Consider the following 19,999-nt stretch of genomic DNA (forward strand, 5'->3'; position numbering starts at 1 on the left):
GTGTGTGGGGATTGGGGTTTGGGGGGAGGGGTGTGGTGGGGAGGGGTGTGTGGGGATGGGGGTTTGGGGGGAGGGGTGTGAGGGGATGGGGATGTGGGGGTGTGTGGTGTGAGGGCGGCGGGGTATGAGGAGTATGAGGGGTGTGAGGGGGTGGGTGTTTGAGGGGGGTGTGAGGGGGAGGGGTGACTGAGGGATTGGGGGTAGGGGAGTGACGTGGAGGGTGAAATGGGCGGGTCGATCGGCGACTGGGCGCGTCCTGGATGATGACTCGCGGTTGCGGCAGCGTGACGTCACCGCGAGGGCGGGCCTTCCCCTCCTGCCGGGCCCAGCGCCGCCCGCCCCCCGCCTTGTCCCTCCCCCAGTCACCCCCCCCTCTCCCCCCCCGCCTCTGCGGCCGGCGGGTGGGCAGCTCCGAGTCGGCAGCGAGGCTGAGACCGGCATGTCCCGCCGCTCGGTAAGTGAGGGGCCGGGCCGGGCCTGGGGAGAGAGCCCGACCCCGGGCACTGGGCCTGGTGACCGCGGGGCCTGGCTGTGGGAGAGGGGCAGAGCCGCCACCCGCTGACCCCCCCCCCCCCGGGCCCTCCTCACACCCCCCCTCCACGAGGCACGGGGCACGGCCGGGTCACCGCGGACCGGCACAAGGGGGTTGGGTGTGTCTGCTGTGGGTGTGGGGTCGGAGGGGGTTGTGTGTCTCCTTGGGAGTGGTGGGGGGGGGTGTGATGAGAGGGTGGGGCAGCGAATTGTAGGCGTTGTCGTTGTGGGGGTTAGGGGGAAGGGTATGGGATGGAGTGGTGGGTGTGTTCAGGTTGGGGTGAGGGGAATGGAGTGTGTCTGTGTGTGTGTCTGTGCGTGTCTGTGTGTGTGTGTGTCTGTGTGTGTGTGTGTGTCTGCGTGCGTGTGTGTCCCTGCCCGTGTGTGTGTGTCTGTGTGTGTCTGTGTGTGTCTGTGTGTGTGTGTGTCTGTGTGTCTGTGTGTCTGTGTGTGTGTGTGTGTGTGTGTGTGTGTGTGTGTCTGTGTGCGTGTGTGTGCGTGCGTGTGTGTCCCTGCCCATGTGTGTGTGTCTATGCAGCTGAGGGTTGGGGTGCTGCTGTCCCCACTCTGCCTGCACCGAGGGTGAAAGCTGATGAAAACTGTGGCAGTGCCGGGGAAGACAGTCTTCAGAATTCCAGCAGTCGGTATTACTCGCTCATAATCGGTAATATTTACTAATTTTCAGCAATATTCTGTCAGAGCTGGGGGTGGTACAGGCTGACCGGGGAAAGGGCAGGTTTTCATAAACTCACTGCCAGTTCTGAGCCCCTCTTAGCTGGACACATGTTCAACGTTAATCTCGGTGAGCATCAGATTCCCCTGAGCCCCAACATCAGCAAAACAACACAACAAACAACAGAGAGCAAGAGAAATGTAATCTCCACCCTGCTGCTGGCCCAGCACTGACCCTCCAACGGTGCGGCGCACCCTCAGTGCTGACCCTCCAACGGTGTGGCGCACCCTCACTTCAAAGCCCTGGCGTTTGATGTTGCTGATGAGTGTATCTTCGCCAATTCAGTGTGTGTCTGCCGAGTGTAGGGCTGGATGAACGCAGCACGACAAGCAGCATCTCGGGAGCACAAGAGCTGACATTTTGGGCCTAGACCCTTCATCAGGAAATTCTGCTTGGCCTGCTGTGTTCATCCAGCTCCACACTTTATTATCTTGGATTCTCCAGCATCTGCAGTTCCCATTATCTCTGTGTGTTGAGTGTTGGACTGGTAGTTGAAGTCGTTTTCAGCAAGCATTGGGGTTATTTGAAAGCTCAGCTGTTTTTCGCAGATCCTTGTGTCTGCCAGCATTGAAGGAAAGTGTTTTTGAATACCGGGAATAGGGTTTATGCAACATTGGTGGAAATCATAGCATCACTTTGGAAATGCAGTTGGAATACTGGGAAACTGATGACTCTGCAGCCTTACAGTCATTGCTGCAGTGGGATGGTTACCACTGCAAACAGCTGAGGGGATCTCTGCTCTTTGGTCACAAACACGGACTACAAATGGCAGTGGGGATCTGGCTATAGCAATTTCTCCTCGAATTTGGGATGCTCAAATCCATCTCCACATTGGCTCTGAAAACTGGTTTCACCACCAAGTGTGTCATCCCAGAAAACTCCTTCTGGATGAACTTGTGAGAACCTTCCCTTGTCCCCTCACCTTACCCTTCCCACAGATATTCCCAAGGGAGCTTTACTCTATCTAAACGCTTGCTTTTAGATTCATACAGTGCAGAAAAGGTCCATATTCCCATTGAGTCCACACCCACCTAACTACCAGTAAAATTGCACTAATCCCATTTTCCTGCACTTGTCTCAGGTCTTTGAATGTTATGATATTTGAAGTACTTATCCAATTTTTGTTTAAAGCTTCTCAGGCAGTGCATTCTGATTCCCACCATGCACTAAGTGAAAAAGGTTTCTTGCAAATTTCCTCAATCTCCTGCCCCGTACCCTAAAACTTTTGCCCTCTCATGATTGACCCCTCAACCAAAGGGAACAGCTTTTCTCTATTTACCCAGTTATACACCTCAATCATATCCCAGTCAATCTTCTCTGCTGTCAAGAAAACAATCCAAGCCCATCTCGTCTCACCTTATAGCTGAATTTCTACATCCCAGGCAATGTTTTCTTAATTCATTAATGAATGAGGATGTCACCGGTTAGACAGCTTTTATTGTTCATCCCTAACTGCCCTAAAGGACTTTAGTGAACCAGGTGGGTTTTTCCTGACAGTCAACAATGGATTAATTAGATTCTTAATTCCAAATATTTTATTGAATTTAAATTCCACCATCTGCCATGATGGGATTTGAACCCAGGACCCCAGAATGTTATCTGGGTCTCTGGATTAACAGTCCAGCGATAATACCACTAGGCCATTGCCTCCCCATATCCTGATAAACCATCTCTGTCTCTTGTCTAGTGCGACCGCATCTCTCCTGGAGTGAAGTGACTGGAACTGCACACAATACTCCAGTTGCGACCCGACCAATATTATGTAAACTCCAACATTACCTCCTTGCTCTTATGCTGTATATGCCACGAATGATGAAAGCAAGTGTCCCATATGCCTTTTTAACTAACCTGCTCATGTGGTCCACTGACTTCAGGGATCTGTGAATAATAATCCAAAAATCTCTCTGTTCCTTTAAGCTAGCCACTGTCCTTCCGTTCATTAAATACTCCCCTATCTTGTTTGCTCTTCCAAAGTGCATCACATCACACTTATCAGGGTTAAACACCATCTGCTGCTTGTCTGCCATTTGACTAACCCATCTGTATCTGCCTATAAGTTACAACCATCTTTGCTATTAACCATTCTATCAATTTTGGTACAAAAATAGAAGTTGCTGGAATAGCTCAGCTCAGCTGGAAAAACTGCAGTTCTGAGGAAGGGTTACCGGACCTGAAACATTAACTCCGATTTTTTTTTTCTTCACAAATGCTGCCAAACCTTCTGAGCTTTTCCAGAAAGTTCTGTTTTTGTTCCTGATTTACAGCATCTGCAGTTCTTAAGGTTTTCGTTTACTACCTATCTTGGTGTTCTCTGCAAATTTGCTTTACGTTACCCCACATTTACATCTACATTTATGTATATAACAAACAATGAGGGCCCTAATACTGATCCTTGTGGTACACCGCTGGACACTGGCCTCCAGTCACTCAAACAGGTGTCTACCATTACCCTTTGTGTCCAAAAACTAAGCTGGTTTCTGATCCATCTCGCCAAGTTTCCCTCATTTCCATGATTTTTTTCTTTATTCATTCACGGGATGATGATGTCGCTAACCGGGCAGCATTTATTGCCCATCTCTAATTACCCAGAGGGCAGTTCAGAGTCGACCACATTGCTGTGGGTCTGGAGTCACATGTAGGCCAGACCAGGTAAGGATGGCAGTTTCCTCCCTTAAAGGGCATTAGTGAACCAGAAAATTATCTGGATTCCTGGATTAACAGTCTAGTGATAATACCACTGGGCCATCACCTCCCAACTTCCTCCTCCAGAATGTACTTCTCACTCAGTGTCCCAAGTGGGATCTCGTCAGATCTTGCTAAAAATCCATATAAACTACGTGAACTGAACTTCCTTCATCCACGCACTTGATCACATTTTGGAAAAAATTCTAACAAATTTGTTAGACAAATCCATGTTGACTATCCCTAGTTAACCCATACTTTTCCAAGTGGGCGTGAATTTGCTCCTTCAGAATTTACCCCAGTAGTTTTCCTATCACTGACATGAGACTGACCTCTCTGTAATTTCCTGGTTCACCTCTGCCACCCCCCTTAAAAAGTGGAACCCCATTAGCCGTCCTCCCGTCCTCTAGCACTTGCCCTGTGGCCAGAGAGGAATTAAAAATTTATCAGAACCCCTGCAATTTCCTGCCTCATTTCCTACAGCAGCCTGGAATGCAGGTCATGTGGGCCAGGGGATTTATCTGTTGTTAAATCCTACAGAGTTTCCAATACTTCCCCATTTCCTGTGCCAAACTTTGCAAGTTCCTCAGCTCCTTTTCCAGGAGTCTATGCCTACGTTCTCCTTCTTCAGAGTGAAGCCTTAAGAGAAATATTCATTCAACATCCTTCTGAAATCCTGTGGCTTCACGTGTAGGTTACCTCTTTGGTCCTTAATGGGCCCTCCTCTTTCTCTGGTAAACCTCTTCCCTTTAATGTATTTATGAAATATCTTAGCATCCTCCCTAATCCTGCTTGCAGGTTCTTTTTGATGCCTCCTCTTTACACATCTGATTGCTTTCTTAAGTTCCCTCCTCCCCTTCCTGTATTGCTTTAGGGCTGCAGCTGAATTGCTCCCTTTGGACTTGCTGAAAGTCCTACTCTTCTTTATCCCATCCCGAATTGTCCTAAACATCTAGAGTTCTCTGAATGTACTGTATCTATATTTCCCTCTACGGGGTACATATTGGGGCTTCCCAACTTCTTTTTGAATGACCTCCATTGTAGACTTAACTGCGAGGAGCTGTTCCCAGTCTATTGTGGCCAGATCCTGCTTTCTTTTAATAAAATCTGCCTTCTGCCAATTGAAGTTGTCATTTGCAGGCCATCTTAGGTTAGGAGTGCTATAAGAGGGCATGAGAAAACCTTGGCGGATAGGATCAAGGAAATCTCCAAGGTGTATGTGCAGAACAAGGGAATGACCAGAGAAAGGGTAGGGCTGATCAAGGATTGTAAGAAGGGAATTTGTGCACTAAGAGATAGGAGAGGTCCTTTTCTTCAGTATTCACAACTGAGAGGGACCTAGTTGTAGAGGAGGATGTTATGAAACAGGCAGATAGGTTAGAAGAGGTTGATGCTAGTAAAGATGACGTGCTAGGAATTGTGAAGAAGTTGAAGATAGACAAGTCCTGATGGGATTTATCCAAGGGTTCTGTGGGAAGTGAGGAGGTATGGGATTGCAGGGCCTCTGGCAATGGTCTTTTTGTCCTCATTGTCCATGGATATAGTACTGGCAGATTGGAAAGAGGCAAACATCATTCCCTTCTTCAAAAAAGGGAACAGGGATAACCCTGGAAATTACAGACCAGTTAGTCTTATGTCACTGGTGGGCAAATTATTGGAAGGGGCTCTGAGACAGAGGATTTATGATCACTTGGAAAGGTGCAGTTTAATTTGTGATAGTCAGCATAGATTTGTGAGGGGTAGATCATGCCTCACAAAACTTACTGAATTCTTTGAAGAGGTGACCAAACATGTGGATGAAGGTAGAGCAGTGGATGTGGTATACATGGATTTAAGTAAGGTGTTTTGATAAGGTTCCCCATGGTAGGCTCATGCAGAAGGTAAGGAGGCATGGGATGGGGGAAATGTGGCAGATTGGATTCAGAATTGGCTGACCCTTAGAAGACAAAGGGTGGTAGTGGATGGAAAATATTCAACATGGTGCTCAGTTACAAGTGGTGTCCCACAAGGATCTGTTCTGGGTCCTCTTCTATTTGTGATTTTTGTAAATGATTTGGATGAAGGAGTGGAAAGGTGGATTAGCAAGCTCGTGGACGATACGAAGGTGGGTCATGTTATGGACAGTGTGGAGGACTGTTCTAGGTTACAAAGGGACATTGATAGAATGCAGAGCTGGGCTGAGAAGTGGCAGATGGCGTTTAACCCTCATTTATTAATAGAGGGATTGAGTTCTGGAACCAAGAGATTATGCTGCAGCTGCACAAAACTCTGGTGCGGCCGCACTTGGAGTATTGCGTACAGTTCTGGTTGCCGCATTATAAGAAGGATGTGGAAGCTTTGGAAAGGGTGCAGAGGAGATTTACTATGATGTTGCCTGGTATGGAGGAAAGGCTGAGGGACTTGAGGCTGTTTTCGTTAGAGAGAAGAAGGTTGAGAGGTGAATTAATTGAGACATATAAGAGAATCAGAGGATTGGATAGGGAGAGCCTTTTTCCTCGGATGGTGACGGGGAGCACGAGGGGGCATAGCTTTAAATTGAGGGGTGAAAGATATGGGACAGATGTCAGAGGTAGTTTCTTTACTCAGTAGTAAGGGTATGGAATGCTTTGTCTGCAATGGCAGTAGATTCGCCAACTTTAGGTACATTTAAGTCGTCATTGGACAAGCATATGGACGTACATGGAATAGTGTAGGTTAGATGGGCTTCAGATTGGTATGACCAGGTCGGCACAACATCGAGGGTCGAAGGGCCTGTACTGTGCTGTAATGTTCTGTGTTCTATACAGTTAAAACCCCATTACAGGAAAGATGTGGAAGCATTGGAAAAGGTGCAGAGGAGATTTACCAGGATCTTGCCTGGAATGGAGGGAATGTCTTACGAGGAAAGGTTGAGAGATGTAGGGCTTTTTTTTAGAATGACGAAGGATGAGAGATGACTTGATAGAGGTGTACAAAATGATCAGAGGTATAGATAGAGTAGCCAGCCAGAGACGTTTTCCTACGGTGGAGATAGCTTTTACGAAGGCACATAATTTTAAAGTGAAAGGAGGTAGGGAGGTAGATATCGGGGAGAAGTCAGATGGAGGTTCTTTACTCAGAGAGTGGTAGGCGCGTGGAATGCATTGCCGGAGAGGATGGTGGAGTCGGCCTCTTTAATGGCATTTAAGCAGCTATTAGATAGGCATATGGATGATAGCATAAGGTAGGGATGGACGTTAGATAGACCTTAGGTTTCGGGTAAAAGTTCTGCACAACATGGGCTGAAGGGCCTGTACTGTTCTATGTCTTATCTTTTACCTTGCCCAGACCAAATTTCAACTGCACTCTATAGTTGTCGCTATCACCTAAAAAATTCCTCCGCTACCACATCAACACTTTTCCAGTTTCTTTCCCCAGAACCAGATGCAGCACTGAGCCGTCCCTTGTTGGCTTTCTACGTATTGATAGAAAAAACTCCCCTGGATAAGGTGCACAAGGTAATGAGAGGCATGGATAGAGTCGATAGCCAGAGACTTTTCCCCAGGGCAGGATTGACTGCCACGAGGGGTCACAGTTTTAAGGTGTTAGGAGGAAGGTATAGAGGAGATGTCAGAGGGAGGTTCTTCACCCAGATAGTTGTGAGCGCATGGAATAGTTTACCAGTGGTAGTCGTGGAAGCGGAGTCATTAGTGACATTTAAGCGACTGCTGGACATGCACAGGGACAGCAGTGAATTGAGGGGAATGTGCGTTAGGTTATTTTACTTTTGGATTAGGATTAATCCACGGCACAACATCGTGGGCCGAAGGGCTGTACTGTACATTTCTATGTTCTATAAGTTTCAAGAAATCTGTACCCTCTAAACCCTTAAATTGGGATAGTCATAGTGTTATGCTGGGAAAGTTGAAATCCCCTCAGAATTACCCAATTGAAAAATTTTAGGTACAAGGAAAGGTTAGAGAGATTGAGCTTGTTCTCCTGGCAGCTGAGAAGGTAAAGAGATGACCTTCTTGAGGTGTTCAACATTCTTACACCCTCCCCTGACTTGTCTAACGATCCTGTGTACTGGAATGTTGAGTTACCACTCCAGCCCTTCCGTTAACCATGTTTCTGTGGTGGCAACAATATTATCCTTCCATGTGTCAATCCACACCATTAACTCATCAGTATTACCTATTACACTCCTCGCATTAATATAGTAGACCCTGTCCTGGGAATGTTTAATGGGATGTTGTTGAGAGAGCTTAGATACTCTGTATTTCACCCATGCTGTCCTTGTCTTGGGAGTTTGTGATGGGGGACAGTTTAGAGGAAGCTTTACTCTGCATCTAACCTTCTACTGTTTCTGTCATGGGAGTGTTTGATAGGAACAGTGTAGAGTGAGCTTTACAGTGTATCTAATTTTGTGCTGTCCCTGTTCGGAGTAATTGGGGATAGTGTCGTGGAATCTACTCTGGATCTACTACTGTGCTGTCCCTGCCCTGGGAGTGTTTGATTAGAGATGCTGCACAGGGAGCTTTACTCCACCTAACCCTGTGTAGTCCCTGTCCTTGAAGTATTTAATGGGAGAGCAGGAAAAAGGGAGTTTGACTCTGTATCTAATGTTGTGCTATCCATCATGTATTGAGCTGAATAGATTCTTGTTCGGCAGAAAGGTAGAGGATAATGCAGGGGTAGATAGGAATGTGGAGTCAAAACACAAATCACCGTGATCTTGTAGAATGACAGAGCAGGTTACAGGGTCTGCCTCTGATCTGTGGTTAACTCAAAAAGCATGTATCCAACTTAAACAGAAGCATTGAATTTGTTAAAGGCTGGTGGCCACTCTCGATCCTCTGAAATGCCTTTCCCAGTGCAACCTCTGTGTTTTACGAGGTGCATATAATACATATATATCAGAGAGAGAGAGCTTTCTCCATTTTGATCATGTCTGCTGTTTGCATGTGATTTGTTTGACTTCTCATTTTTCTCACCATCTGTCTACTTCCTTTTGCCAGTTTTGTTTCCTTTGAGTCAGAGCACCCTTTCATAGAGAGCTGATGGTGAATTGGTACAAGCTACTTGTTTGACCTCAGTTGCAGGCTTGTGCACAGTTGTGTGATGAAGACAGATTCACTTGAGTGGTTAGGGTCTGGAATGTACTGTCTGAGTATGTGGAGGGGGGTGATCAGAATGACTCCTTAGTATCATAAAATATTGGGCAGAATTAGGCCATTTGGCCTGTTGAGTCTGCTCTGCCATTTGATCATAGTTGGTATATTTCTCAACCCCGTTTTCCTGTTCCCCCTCTAATCAAAAACCTATCGATGTCAGTCTTAAATACATTCAATGATTTGACCTCCAAAGCCACCTGCAGCAATGAGTTCCACAGATTCCACTCTCTGGCAGAAGAAAATCCTCCTCATCTCAGTTCTCAAAGGTTGTTCCTTTACTCTGAGGCTGTGCCCTCGGGTCCGCATTGAAACATCTTCTCCATGTCCACTCGATCCAGGCCCCTCAGATTCTGTAAGTTGCAATCAGCTCCCCCCGCCACTCCGTCCTTCTAAACTGCATTGAGTACAGACCAAGAGTCTTCAGCTGCTCCTCATTTGACAATTCCTTGATCCTTGGGGTCATTATTGTATAGTTTACTCTGTTTACTTAGAAAGAGGATCAAGGGTTATTGAGTTCTGAGGAAGGGTCACTGGACCTGAAATGTTAAATCTGTTTTTTTCCTTCACAGATGCTGCCAGACCTGCTGAGCTTTTCCAGCAACTTTGTTGTCATTATTTTAAACTCCTCCTGAATCCCCTTCTAGGCCAGTTGGTCCTTTCTTAGATATGGAGCCCAAAACTGATCTCCATATTCCAAATGTGGTCTGACCAGAGCCTTATACAGCCTCAGCAATACATCCCTGTTCTTTTATTCTTGCCCTCTTGAAATGAATGTTAACATTGAATTTGCCTTCCAAACTACCAATGAACCTGCTTGTTAACTTTAAGAAAATCCTCAACCAGGACTCCCGAATCCCTTTTGTGCTTCAGATTTCTAAAGTCTTTCCCATTTTGAAAATAGGCTCTGTCTCTCTTCTTCCTACAAAAGTGCATAACCTCACACTCTCCCACATTGTATTCCATCTGCCAATTCTTTGCCCCCTTTCCAAGCCTTTTTGCATTTTCCCTGCTTTCTCAACATTCCTTAGCCCTCCCTGTATTTGTGTCATCTGCAAACTTAGCAACAATCCCCTCAGTTCCTTTGTTTAGGATGTATAACATGAATACTTGTGGTCGCAACACTGACCCCTGTGAACTCCATCAGTCACTGGCTGCCATCCTGAAAAAGATCCCTTTATCTCCACCCTCTGCCTTTTGCTAGTCCACCAATCCTCTATCCGTGCTATACCTTGCCTGAACACCATGGGCTCTTAACGTGTTTACCATCTTCCTATGCGGCACCTTGCCAAAGGCTTTTTGGAAATCCAATTAGATCATGTCCATGATCATGGATGAAGGGTCTAGGCCCGAAACGTCAGCTTTTGTGCTCCTGAGATGCTGCTTGGCCTGCTGTGTTCATCCAGCTTCACACTTTATTATCTTGGATTCAGCATCTGCAGTTCCCATTATCACTTATCAATAATTTCCAGTCACCTGCTTCCTTTACCTTTTTAAACCGGGGTTTATACTTGCTATTTTCCAGTCCTCTGGAACTCCTCCGTGACTCCTGAAAGACCACCATGAGGGCCTACACTGTCTTTTCAGCTATCTCCTTAAGAACTCTGGGATGTAGACCATCTGGTCTGGGTGATTTATCCATCTTCAGATCTTTAAGCTACTTCAGCACCTTGTCCTCGGTGATGCTGACTAGATTCGCCTCTGCCCCCGACCCTCTTGAAGTTTGGGTATGGTGCTGGTGTCTTCTGTTGTGGGAATTGTTGCAAAGTATATATTCATTTCCTGCACCATTTCTTTGTTCATAGAACATCGAACAGTATAGCGCAGAACAGGCCCTTTGGCCCTTGATGTTGCGCTGACCTGTGAACTAATCTAAGCCCATCCCCTGACACTATCCCATCATTATCCATATGCTTATCCAAGGACTGTTTAAATGCCCCTAATGTGACTGAGTTAACTACATTGGCAGGCAGGGCGTTCCACGCCCTTACCACTCTGAGTAAAGAAGCTGCTTCTGACATCTGACTTAAATCTATCACCCCTCAATTTGTAGCAATGCCCCCTTGTACAAGCTGAAGTCATCATGCTTGGAAAAAGACTCTCACTGTCCACCCTACTTAATCCTCTGAACATCTTTAACGTCTCTATTAAATCCCCTGTTAGCCTCCTTCTCTCCAATGAGAACAGACCCAAGTCCCTCAGCCTTTCTTCATAAGACCTTCGCTCCAGACCAGGCAACATCCTGGTAAATCTCCTCTGCACCTTTTCCAATGCTTCCACATCCTTCCTGTAATGGGGCGACCAGAACTGCATGCAATATTCCAAGTGAGGCCACACTAGCATTTTGTACAGTTGCAGCATGACATCACGGCTCTGGAACTCCATCCCTCTACCAATAAAACCTAACACACCGGAAACCTTTTTAACAGCTCTACGAACCTGGGTGGCAACTTTCAGGGAATCTATGTACATGGACACCAAGATCCCTCTGAACGTCCTCACTACCAAGAATCTTTCCATTGACCCAGTATTCTGCCGCCTTATTATTCTTCCCAAAGTGAATCACCTCACGTTTATATGCATTGAACTCCATTTGCCACCTTTCAGCCCAACTCTGCAGTTTATCCAAGTCTCCCTGCAACCTGCCACATTCTTCCACATTGTCCACCACTCCACCGAATTTATTGTATTCTGCAAACTTACTAACCCATCCACCTATGCCTGCGTCCAAGTCATTTATAAAAATGACAAATAGCAGCGGTCCCAAAACAGAGCCTTGAAGCACACCACTAGTAACGTGACTCCAGGATGAATATTTTCCATCAACCACCACTCGTTGGCTTCTTACAGAAAGCCAGTTTCTAATCCAAACTGCTAAATCTCCCTCAATCCCATGCCTCTGTATTTTCTCCAATAGCCTACCATGTGGAACCTTATCAAAGGCTTTACTGAAGTCCATGTACACCACATCAACTGCCCTTTGCCCATCCACGTGCTTGGTCACCTTCTCAAAAAACTTAGAGGTTTGAGAGACACGACCTGCCCTTGATGAATCCATGCTGACTATCTCCAATCAAATTGTTGCTTGCTAGTTGAGTATAAATCCTATCTCTTATAATCCCTTCCAAAACTTTTCCTACAACAGATGTAAGGCTCACAGGTCTATAATTACCTGGGTCATCTCTACTGCCCTTCTTGAACAAGGGCACAACATTTGCAATCCTCTGGTACTAAACATGTGGACAATGAGGATTCAAAGATCAAGGCCAAAGGCTCTGCCAGCACCTCCCTAGCTTCCGAGAGAAACCTCGGAAAGATCCCATCCAGCCCAGGGGATTTATCTACCTTCACACCTTCTAGAATTGATACCACCACCTTACTAACCTCAATCCTTTCATTTCTAGTAGCTGTAACTGAGTCTTCTCCTCTACAATATTCTCCTTTTCCTGAGTGAAAACAGATGAGAAATACTCGTTTAGCACCTCTCCAATCTCCACAGGGTCCACTCTCAACTTCCCACTTCTGTCTTTGACTGGTCCTACTCCTACCTTAGTCATCCTCTTATTCCTCACACACCGATAGAAAGCTTTAGGGTTCTCCTTTATTCTACCTGCTGATGTCTGCTCATGTTAACACAGTGTGGGGCTGGATGAACACAGCAGGCCAAGCAGCATCTTAGGAGCACAAAAGCTGATGTTTCGGGCCAAGACCCTTCTTCAGAGAGGGTCTGATGAAGGGCCTCGGCCCGAAACATCAGCTTTTGTGCTCCTGAGATGCTGCTTGGCCTGCTGTGTTCTTCCAGCCCCACTTGGATTCTCCAGCATCTGCAGTTCTCATTATCTATGATCACAATGTCTGCTCATTTCCCCTCCTTGCTCTTCTTAACACTCTCTTTAAATCCTTCCTAGCTAATCTGTAATTCTCCATCGCCACATCTGAGCCATCTCATCTCATTGTCACGTAAGCCTCCCTCTTCCGCTTAACAAGAGATACAATTTCTTTAGCAAACCACGGTTCCCTTACCTTATCACTTCCACCCGGCCTGACAGGGACATACCTATCAAGGACACGCAATATCTGTTCCTTAAACCAGCTCCACATTTCGATTGTCCCATCCCCTGCATTTTGTTACCCCATTCTATGCTTCCTAAGTCTTGCCTAACCACATTATAATTGCCCTTCCCCCATCTATAACCCTTGCCCTGTGGCATGTTCCTATCCCTTGCCATCGCTAAACTAAACATAACCGAATTATGGTCACTCTCTCCAAAATGCTCACTACCACGAAATCAAACACCTGGCCTGGTTCGTTACCAAGTACCAGATCCTGTGTGGCCTCCCCTCTTGTCGGCCCTTCGATGTACTGTGTCAGGAAACCCTCCTGCACACGTTGGACAAAAACTGATCCATCCATTGTACTAGAGCTATAGCATTCCCAGCCGATGTTGGGGAAGTTAGTCTCCCATAATGACCACGCTGTTCCTTTCACTCCTGCCCAGAATCGTTTTGCCAATCCTCTCCTTCACATCCCTGGAACTTTGTGGAGGCCTATAAAAAAAACTCCTAGCAGTGTGACCTCTCCTCTCCTGTTTCTGACCTCTGCCCATACCACCTCAGTAGACGAGTCCTGATCAAAAGTTCTTTCAACCACCGTTATACTGTCCTTGACTAACAAAGCCACACCTCCCCCTCTTTTACCTCCTTCCCTGACCTTAATGAAAGATCTAAACCCTGGAACTTGCAACATCCGTTCCTGACCCTGCTCTACCCATGTCTCTGAAATGGCCACAACATCGAAGTCCCAAGTACCTATCCATGCTGCAAGCTCACCTACCTTATTCCGGACACTCCTGGTGTTGAAGTAGACATACTTCAAACCAGCTTGCTGTCTGCCAGCACACTCCTGTGACAGTGAGGTCCTGCCCATGTCCTCCCTACTCTCTTCCTCCTGTATACTGGAACTACACCACCGTTTCCCATTCCCCTGCTGAGCTATTTAAATCCACCTGCACCATCCCTGCAGCTGAAATCTCTCCCTGTTCTTTGCCTCGCTATCATGTGGCACGGGTAATAAACCTTCTGACAGTCCCTCTAACGATTGAGTCCCCAATGACTATTACTCTCTATCCCCCCTTCCCTTCTGTGCAAGAGGGTCAGACTCTGTGCCAGAGACCTGCACCCCAGTGCATGGTAAGTCTCTCCACCCCCCCCCCCCCCCCCCCCAAGCCCCCTCAACAGTATCCAAAATGGTGTATTTGTTTTTCAGGGGAACGACCACAGGGGATCCCTGCACTGACTGCTTTTTCCCCTCTTCTAACAGTTACCCAGCTTTCTTCATGCTTAGGAGTAACTACTTCCCTGTAACTCTTGTCTATCACTGACTCTGCCTCCTGAATGATCCGAAGTTCGTCCAGCTCCCGCTCCCTAATGCAGTCCTGGAGGAACAAGAGTTGGGTGCACTTTGTTCCTCATTACTACATCCCCAGCCTCATTTTACAACAGTCCAATGTCCACACTTTACACTCTACCTTTTACATATCTAAAATAATCTCTTGCAAACTTCTTTTAGTAATTACCTTACCCTCATATTTCATCTTCTCCCACCTTACTGGATTTTTCACTTACCCTCTGTTGGTTTTTAATTACTTCCCAATCTTCTGGCTTCTCACAAATCTTCACCATATGACTTTTCTTTTGTTTGAATGGTTAGAGTCTGGAATGTACAGTCTTGAGAGTATGGGGTAGGCAGGTTCACTTGATATTTTATGGAGGCAGTAGGTTCAGGCAATGCAGAGAATGTGGGAGAATAGTGTTGGGTGAGTTGTTGCACAGTCAGCCCAGGACACAGGCTGAATGGCCTCCTCCTGTGTTAGAATCTTTGTGAATCCCTGGTGTGCATTATTAAACTGTCCTTCTCCCTCTTTCCCCTTCCTGTATCTGTGTCTCATTTCTCTCTCTGCTCCCCTCCCTATCTGTCTGCCTCTCCCTTTTCCTCTATCTCTTTCTCTCTTCCCCTTTCCCGTCTGTCTATCCACCCCATTCCCCCATCTCACTTTCTGTTTCTCCCTCTGCCCTACCCCTTCCCTTCTCCTCTCACCCCTCTGTTTCCTGCCTCTACTCACCCCTCTCTCTGCAGGTTACTCTTTCTTTGTGACGGTTGCTTCCTGGGGAGGTTATGATGGCGGGCTGTGATTCCATCACTAGCCCAGTGGTGCGACAGATTGACAAGCAGTTTCTGGTCTGCAGTATTTGTCTTGACCGATACAACAACCCCAAAGTGCTGCCGTGTCTGCACACGTTCTGTGAGAGGTAAGAATGAGGGGCCTGATTGCCATCAGGGTCTAGGACTGGACGTGAGGATACCTCGTGATACACCACACTGAGCGTTGGATGTTTTGTGCTGTGTTTGGGGGCTGGATGCGGGGCCCGGGGTAGGGGAGCTGTGTTTGGGTGCCTCTAGGGGCCAGGACCCTGTAGCCTTGCTCACCAGGATTCTTATTTTCTCTGCTCCCTTAGGTGCCTGCAGAATTACATCCCCCCACAGAGCCTGACCCTGTCGTGCCCTGTCTGCCGTCAGACCTCGATCCTCCCTGAAAAAGGAGTGTCCGCTTTGCAGAATAATTTCTTCATCACCAACCTGATGGAGGTGCTGCAGGGCAATGCAGCCTGTAACCAGGAGCAAGCCTCTCTGAAGGATACGGTCAGTGCAGTGTCTGGACACTCCCTGTCGTGTCCCAACCATGAAGGCAAGGTCAGTGCCAAGAGGAGCCGCTTCAAGCTGGCATTGGGTCTGGGAGAGGATACAAAAGCAATGGGGCAGGAGTCAGAGGTCAAGGGAAGATACTGAGGGCAGGGTGGTTTATGGATTCACTGTGCACGGGGATCAAGTGTCAGGAATGGGCATGGGGTGCAGGAGTCGAGGGTTGGCTTTGACTGAGGGGGTTGGGGGCGGGCACTGGATGCAGGGGTCAGTTTGGGGGCGAGCACTGGATGCAGGGGTCAGGCACTGGATACAGCGGTCAGGGTGAGGGAACCAGGAGTGGGCTCCGAGTGAGAGGTCAGGTGTGACCACATGGTGTTGGTTTCAGAGAGAGGTGTCGGGGCAGCACAGAGCTCACCCACTGAGTGCTCCGCACCAAATCCTGACCATTAACCCCAGGCCCCTTGTGACCCCTGCACAGCTAGACTGTATTAACTCATGCCCAGCTGGGAAAATTCTTGCTCAGTCCTGCCCCACTTCCTCTCATTCCTTCTTTTCCTGCCTCGGGCAAAATCAAGTGGTGAGAATGGCACCAAGTCTGCGGAGGGATGTAGACAGGGTAAGTGAGTGGGCAAAACCTTGGCAGAGATGACAAAATGTGGAAAATGTGAGTTTTTGCAATTGGGCAGGAAGAAAGGAGCAGCTAGTCACATAGGAAGAGAGCCTGTCCCACCATTCAGTGGAATCATGGTTGATCTGTGGCCTGACCCCATCTACCTGCCTTTGGCCCATATCTCTTAATACTGTTACTTAACAAAAATATATCACTCCTGGATTGAAAATTAACTGATCCAGCATCCACTGCAATTTGAGGGAGAGAGTTCCAAACATCTCCTACCCTTTGAGTGCTGAAGTGTTTCCTAACATCTCTCCTGAACGATCTTGCCCTAATTCTCAGACTATGTCCCTAGTTCTGGAATCCCCAACCAGGGGCAATAGTTTATCTTTATTGACCCTGTCTTTTCCTGCTAATAGCCTGAAAACTTTGATCAGACCACCCCCTTAACCTTCTAAATTCTAGAGAAACCAGTCCTAATTTGTATGACCTCTTCTGGACGGGCTGCAAAAGGGATTCACTGGAATGTTGCCTGGAATGCAGCAGTTTAGAGCGATAGTGATCTACAGCACAGAGACAGGCCCTGTCTAACTCACTATTCACCTCAGTATTCTATTCCCATTTCCTAGCACTTTTCCACAGCCTTGGATGCCTTGGCATTGTAAATGTGCATCCAAATATTTATAGAGTTATACAGTAAGTAAACCGGTCCTTTGGTCCAGCCAGATTTCAATGTTCTGAACGTTTCTGTCTCTCCCACCCTTATAGGCAGTGAATTCTAGATTCCCACCACTCTCTGGGTGAACAGATTTTTCCTCACATCTCCTTTAAACCTCCTCCCCCTTCCTTTAAATCTTCATCCCCTGGTCATTGATCCCTCCATCAAGGGGGAGAAGTTTCTTCCCGACGACCCTTTTTATGACCTTCGCTATTTCATAAACCTCGATCATGTCCTTCTCAATCTCCTTTGTTGTAAGGAAAACAACCCCTGTCTATCCAATCTTTCTTCATAACTGAAACTCTTCAGCCCAGTCAACATGCTTGTAAATCTCCTCTGCACCCTCTCCAGTGCTATCACATCCCTCCTACAATGTAGATTCCAGGACTGCACATAGTTAGGCTGTGTTCTAACCAACATTTTATACTGTTCCAACATAACCTCCTTGCTCTTAAACGGTATGCCTCGACTATCCTAGGGTGGAGGTAGCTATGACGAGGACACATTGTTTTAAAGTGAGTGGAGATAGACGTAGGGGAGACGTCAGAGGTATGTTCTTTACTCGGAGTGGTAGAGGCATGGAATGCACGTCTGACTCGTAACTAACCTTGCTCCCTATCATGGGGTTATTGATAAATTTAAACCTATAGCTTCAGTCCATTTTATTAAAATCATTTAAAATAGTCGAACAAATAAATCCTCAAACTGCTCACAATGACACTCCAATTGTGACATCTTGCTAACACCAAAATGGCTCATTTATTCCCATTCTCTCATTCCTGAAAATCAATCAATCTTCTATCTAAATGATGTTTTCCCACTATGCTGTGAAATTTTATGTCATTGTCTTTGATATGGAATATTATCATAAGGCCATTAATAAGAATAGGAGTAAATTATTCACTCCTTGAACCTGCTCCATCATTCAATAGGATCAAGGCTGGTCTAATGTTCCTCACGCCCACTTTCCTGCCCTTTCCCCGTTTCCTTTGATTTCTCTATTGATCAAAAATCTGCCTATTTCAGCCTTAAATATACACAATGACTCTGCCTCACACCTCTCTGTGGCAAAGAGTTGCAAAAGCATTCAACCTTCTCAGAGAAGAAATTCCTCCTCATCTTGGTCTTAAATTGCTTCCCTTTTATTCTGAGACTGTGCTGTCTGGTCTTACACTGTCCAATGAGAGGAAACATCCTCTCAGCATTTACCTGGTCACATTTATCATGTAGCCTGCCATTATACACTACCTATTGTTAGACACTAACAGCCCCCATGAACAACTGTTTGCCCTCCGAGCCTGATCGTTATCAACTCCTTTGTGTATCCAACTGCTCTTCTGTCTCTTTGGGCTCTATCCTATTGTTTATATATCCCCTCCCTACCCCATCTCCCTCACTATTTTCTATATATTAACCAATGTTTTCCCAGCTATCACCAGTTCTGAGGAAGGGTCACCACACCTGAAACGTTAACTCTGTTTTCTTCTTCACAGATGCTGCCAGACTTGCTGAGCTTTTCCAGCAACTTCTGTTTTTATATCCAACTACACCCATCCTCTCAGTATTCCATAATATTAAATCAGATCTCCCCCCCCGTCACCTCCTTCATTCTAAACTCCAAGTACAGACCCAGAGTCCTCAACTGCTCCTCATTTGACAAGCCCTTCATCCCCGGGATCATTTTTGTAAGCCTCCTCTGGGCCCTCACCCAGGGCAGCACATCCTTTCTTTGATGCACGGCCCAAAACTGCTTTCAATATTCCAAATGCGGCCTGACCAGAGTCTAATATAGCCTCAGCAGTACTTTCTGCTGTTGTATTTTTGCCCTTTTGAAATGAATGCTAACGTTGCATTTTCCTTCCTAACTGCCACCTGAGCCTATCTGTTAAACTTAAGAGAATCCTGAACTAATGCTCCCAAGTCCCTTTGCGCTTCAGGTTTCTGAAGCCTTTTGGTATTTATAAATAGGCCATGCCTCTATTCTTCCTCCCAAAGCGCATAACCTCCCAGTTTCTGACATTGTTTTCCCCCCTCCCCGCATTTCCACCCAGGTGTGCCCTCTCTTTCCCCTTCACTCTTGTTTTAAAGCAGATGTTGACATCCTCCATGAGAACTCAAACTTAAACATCCAAAGAGGAGCACCTTGCCCAATAATCTGTAAAAGGAGTGTGAAATTTAGTGTAATCTACTTTTCAGCAACTTGCAGTGGTTAAACAAAATAAATCTCTATCACTCACTTTATGATCAATAAGTAACAATTTATTGATCAATGAACAAATTGAAATTTGAAAAACAAATCTAACAATGAACAAATTGACTAAACTATTTGCAAAATGAAAAACCCCTGCTAACTACTAACTGTTCCTGAATAAAGCAAGGTTCTTATGGTATGCTGTTCAAATAAATACAAGTCCCAATTAATTAAAAAAAAATTAAGTCTCAAAATTACAGCCAGGTTACATGTCTTCTGGAATGTTCTGTGCCTTCACCATTGATTCTTCTGTCAGGAATATTAACTAGTTGTGATGTTGGTACCGTTGGTATTTAGATGGTGCTTTCTTGAAGGCATAGAGCAGGCTGTGAGAGCCCATGATTCTCTCTCTCGAGAGCTGAGGGCCATTAGCTCTAGTGAATGGCAACTAACTCTAATATCTTTGTCCAACTGCCTCATTCTTTTATACCATTGATGGCATATCAATATTTATTGCAATAGGATTGGTACAATGTTGTCAAGACTGTCAGGGTTAAATTTAGTAGGTTTTTGGCATCTAGGGGCCTGCTTCAGATTGGCTAAATTCAAAAACTTTATTGCCTTGGGGAGAAAGCTACTGCTTGACCTGCTAGCTGTATGGCCTTTTGATACAAGTGTTTCAATTTGGGAGCTCTCTGT

At 46.3% G+C, this 19,999-nt stretch overlaps 1 protein-coding gene across 5 annotated transcripts in view; it reads left to right on the forward strand.

Moving 5' to 3' along the window:
- Positions 1–344: 344 nt before the first annotated feature.
- Positions 345–19,999, forward strand: part of LOC125453449 (tripartite motif-containing protein 2-like) — a 66,293-nt gene continuing 46,638 nt past the window's right edge. For all 5 annotated transcript variants that reach the window (XM_059646905.1, XM_059646906.1, XM_059646907.1 and 2 more), the window contains exons 1-3: positions 345–454; positions 15,212–15,384; positions 15,592–15,826. In XM_059646905.1, the coding sequence (XP_059502888.1) occupies positions 15,251–15,384; positions 15,592–15,826 (369 nt within the window). In that variant the 5' untranslated portion in view covers positions 345–454; positions 15,212–15,250. The remainder of the gene's footprint in view (positions 455–15,211; positions 15,385–15,591; positions 15,827–19,999) is intronic.

Source organism: Stegostoma tigrinum, chromosome 6, assembly GCF_030684315.1.
Source record: "Stegostoma tigrinum isolate sSteTig4 chromosome 6, sSteTig4.hap1, whole genome shotgun sequence".
Lineage (NCBI taxonomy): Eukaryota > Metazoa > Chordata > Chondrichthyes > Orectolobiformes > Stegostomatidae > Stegostoma > Stegostoma tigrinum.